Source organism: Naegleria gruberi (genome assembly GCF_000004985.1).
Source record: "Naegleria gruberi genomic scaffold NAEGRscaffold_142, whole genome shotgun sequence".
Taxonomy (NCBI): domain Eukaryota; phylum Heterolobosea; class Eutetramitea; order Acrasida; family Naegleriidae; genus Naegleria; species Naegleria gruberi.
Genome location: NW_003163190.1, coordinates 5,729 through 9,645, shown reverse-complemented (window position 1 = coordinate 9,645; position 3,917 = coordinate 5,729). Strand labels below are relative to the sequence as shown.

The 3,917-nt window shown below is 30.1% G+C and overlaps 2 protein-coding genes across 2 annotated transcripts in view; one reads left to right on the top strand and one right to left on the bottom strand.

The window, feature by feature from the left end:
* Positions 1–1,277, top strand: part of NAEGRDRAFT_76408 (uncharacterized protein) — a gene marked incomplete at both ends in the record, with an annotated part of 4,808 nt that extends 3,531 nt beyond the window's left edge. Inside the window, one exon of the mRNA XM_002668630.1 lies at positions 1,155–1,277. Within this exon, the coding sequence (XP_002668676.1) occupies positions 1,155–1,277 (123 nt within the window). The remainder of the gene's footprint in view (positions 1–1,154) is intronic.
* Positions 1,278–1,571: 294 nt separating this feature from the next.
* NAEGRDRAFT_76407 (uncharacterized protein) lies at positions 1,572–2,684 on the bottom strand (the record flags this gene model as incomplete). The annotated part of the gene is made up of 1 exon (XM_002668627.1): positions 1,572–2,684. One exon carries the CDS (start codon positions 2,682–2,684, stop codon positions 1,572–1,574), a length of 1,113 nt encoding a protein of 370 aa, XP_002668673.1.
* Positions 2,685–3,917: the final 1,233 nt, after the last annotated feature.

Below are 3,917 nucleotides of genomic sequence, written 5' to 3'. Positions count from 1 at the left end.
CCATGCCGGAAGATATGTATTATTATGTATCAAATGATTATTATTTAATACAAAATGTTTGCTTCATTATGATTAAACATTAAACTAGGTTTTATTAATAATAAATACAGTTAATTTATTCAACAAATAGTAATATATATAAATAAACGTTAATATTTCAATAAACGTAAATAAACCTAAAAAGACGTTACTATTTGTAATTATTTGATATAAATAAACGTAAATAAACGTAAATAAATGTAAATAAATGTAAAGTCATGAAAATAGTTTAGTTTTCTTCTGCAAAAAGCTTTTTCAATTCTTCTTTGATAACAGCGTGTTCTATTTTATCTTGTATTTCTAGTTTCTCTCGTCTTTTAGTGATATAGGAAGATACTTCAATAAATAATGCCTCTATTTCACCGAATTGGTTTTCTAACAATTCCATCCTCTTCTTGTTTTCTGTAATAATCTTTTGATAAAATTATTAATCTTTTCATTCTTTAAATAGCCAATTAAATTACTAGTGATTCTCCAACAATCCAATTCTATTTCTATTTTTCTACTATTCTGACAATTATTGTATTCCTCAAATAAAGATTTATAAGAATTTTCTAAATTATAAACCAATGTCTCAGTAATAAAATGAGTATTATAATCAATTTCATTTCCAAAATAAGTTTATCCAAAACTTATTATAATAGGACCCCAATTAAAGGTTCCATGAGGAACAAGTTCTTTAAACACAATACTTTGGCCAAGTCCAACAATACATAATTCAAGTCCATATTTGTCTTCAAATTCTTTTAAAGAATTTTGTTTCGAAGATAAAAAATTCTGAATAGTTTCATGTAGAATTCCAATATCATCAAATAATAATACTTCATTTGTTTCATTAGAAGTTCTTTCTTTCAAATTTGGTAAAATAATATTATCCTTAAAAAAGTAAAATATTTTAAATCCAGTTATTACTAAATGAATATTAAATAACTGGCGTTTAAAATCAGTAGTATAAAATTTACTAATTAAACCCCTGTGGGTTTAAAAACATAAATTTAGCAAAATTATTACTAATCATTTCTTTAATTAACTCATCATAATTATTAATAGATTTAATAGGAATATTATTTGATAATTTAATAATCTTTTTAGAATGTGGTTTAAAATGATCATAGGGTCTAACTTTATCTGGTGTTCCGTTTTTACAAACAATACAAATTTCATTTGATGACTCCTTCTTATTCATTGAATCTTTTAATAAAGTTACTAGTGTTTCCGATTTAGAAAAGCGTATTTGATTATTGATACAATTAACAATACACTTTCTAATCGATGAAGTTGTTGTTGTTGTTGGGGTTGATGTTGTTGTTGTTATTGTTGAAGTTGTGTTTTGATGGTCCTGTTTTTGTTTTTTGCGTTTGGGTTGTTTAAGCATTTTTTTGACCCTGCAATAAATTTTTTATTTTTATTGCAGGGTCAAAAAATACTTTGTTAGGTGAAACAGAAGTTGAAGTTGATTAATGTTATTGTTGAACTTGTTGATGTAAGTGATAATGATGGTATAAAAGTGATAGATTAAATGTTATACTTTATTAAAATGTTTCTTTATAGGTTCCATCATACCACAACTTCAAAGAAATCATTCCGAATGAAACTGTAACCAGTTGAGTGATTGAATTATGAGAAACACTTAATCTATAAACCATGTTTCGAACATGATCCCATCCTTCCATGAATTCCAATTGTCTATTGCAATGTTCATTAAACTCATTCAACTCCTCTCCTAAAAATGAATAATCATTGTCTTCGATAACTGGAAAACTGAAATCATTTGATGATGTACTACTTGTTGTTGATGTAGAATCGTTGAATATTGTTATTCCTTCCCCATCTTCAAATTCCGATTCATAATTATTATTATCTAAACTATATTGATTCAAAGTCCATCGTCCATTTCCGAATGTTGGTAAATATGGAAATTCAAACACATATCTTGAAACATTTCCTTTTGTAAAACAGCCAATAGAATCGTATCCAAGAACCTTTCTACTTCTAATTGTACAATGTTCTCCATACATATCAAAGTAACTGGTAAATACATTTCTGGTACACTTTGAAACTGGCATACAGAATACAACTTTCTTGAATCCATTTGCTACTCTACCAATCATACGATCACAAATATCCTTTTCCAATCTTTTCATTTCCAAAAAATGTAAGAAATCTTGTAGTTCATATTTGTTAAAGGTGAAAATCTTATCATCATCTGTATAACCGGAATAAATTGATTCATGGTTAACATTATGTTGATTATTTTCAAGTGGAGAAGGAAGATATAATATTTTAGGTTCAATAGAAGTGAATGGATTATTGCCCTTTTTGATTTGTTGTTTGTATATGAGAGATTTTTTAAAGATTGGAAAGTCATTTTCATCTCTAGGAAATTCTTCTTCTTCCTTCACTATGATGTTGTTGTTGTTGTTATTCGTTAGCATTTGTTGTCTAGCCTTTTGTGTTGGCCATCTAACCATAGAAAGCTCCTCTCTATGCTTCTTGAATAAAGAGCGAAGTTTGAAAGAAGATGTACCAAGTACTTTAGCAGCTTGCTCTTGGCTCAAGTGAAGAACGGACTTCAGTTCATCCAATGTTAATTGCTTCTTCTTTGGTGAAGTTCCATCCAGTGGATTGTAGTGAATGAAGGACATTGGTGGGAGATGTTGTGTGCTGTTGTTAATAGGTACGGTATTGTTTTGAACATTTTTTTTACCATGTGTTTTTTGTATGGATGTATTTATAGAACAATTTTGACAACGCCAGCAAAAGTAAACACAGAGAAGCCACACATTTTTAACACGTTGTTTACCTTGTTATCTTCCTCTGAAAAACACAAAAAGCTTAATTTGGTTTTCAAATAGATCTCAGATTCTCAAGAAATTCAACTTAGCTCAACTATAAATTCATGCGCTTGTTGCGATTGGCGCCCAAAAACCAGTAAATTTCAAAGCTTAAAAAAAATCCATTACACAACTTGAACATGAAAACAAGGAGAGACAACTGCGAATGTCCACATTAAAATCTCAAGTCATGAGGTGATTCTTGTGGTGGTATCTTGTTGTGGTTCTCAAGTAGTTGAGGTTGGAAATCCTTGGTGATTACATAATCATAAAAAAACAGCTGAATCGGCCGATTCCAACTTGAAGAATTTATATTACCCAAATAATAATAATTTAATTTAACTTCTTCGTGATGATGGCTTCAAATACAATGTTGGAGGACGATAAGAGTATTAATATCAACAATAATAGTAGTAGTGTTAATGAAGAGGAACTCCAAAAGATAATCAACAATAACAACAATAGTACACACACCAATAATGGAACAAGTGCCTGTTCATCATTGGTAGAATCGAATGGTGATGATAGATCTTCGATGGTATCATCGTCTGATGATGATGGTTCCTTTGAGGGACGACAAGATGACATTTATCATCACCCTGACTTTTCTCATCGGGGAATGATTCACAAGATGAAGAGTAATGATTCGTCGTCTTCGTCAATTCTGTGGCAATTTATCAAACAGTTACAACCTCAGGTTGACCTTTTGAGAATGTGTTCACCTATTTTCATTATGAGACCAATTTCAACACTTGAATTGTATACCTACTATACAGAACCAACACTGGCTTTGAAGGTGTTGAGGGAAATGGATAGTGAGCTAGATAGAATGTTATGTTGCTTACTCTTTTCACTCATTTCGTGTTCAAATACTTTTGGAGATAGCTTTGAAGGTTTAAAACCATACAATCCAATTCTTGGAGAGGAGTTTCATGCAGAGTGGCATTCTTCAGTCAATGAACAACAACAAGAGGAAAAATCAGGAGAAAAGAAAACAGCCATGTGGTTGGAAAATTGGCTCTCCAATCAAACTTCACAAGACCA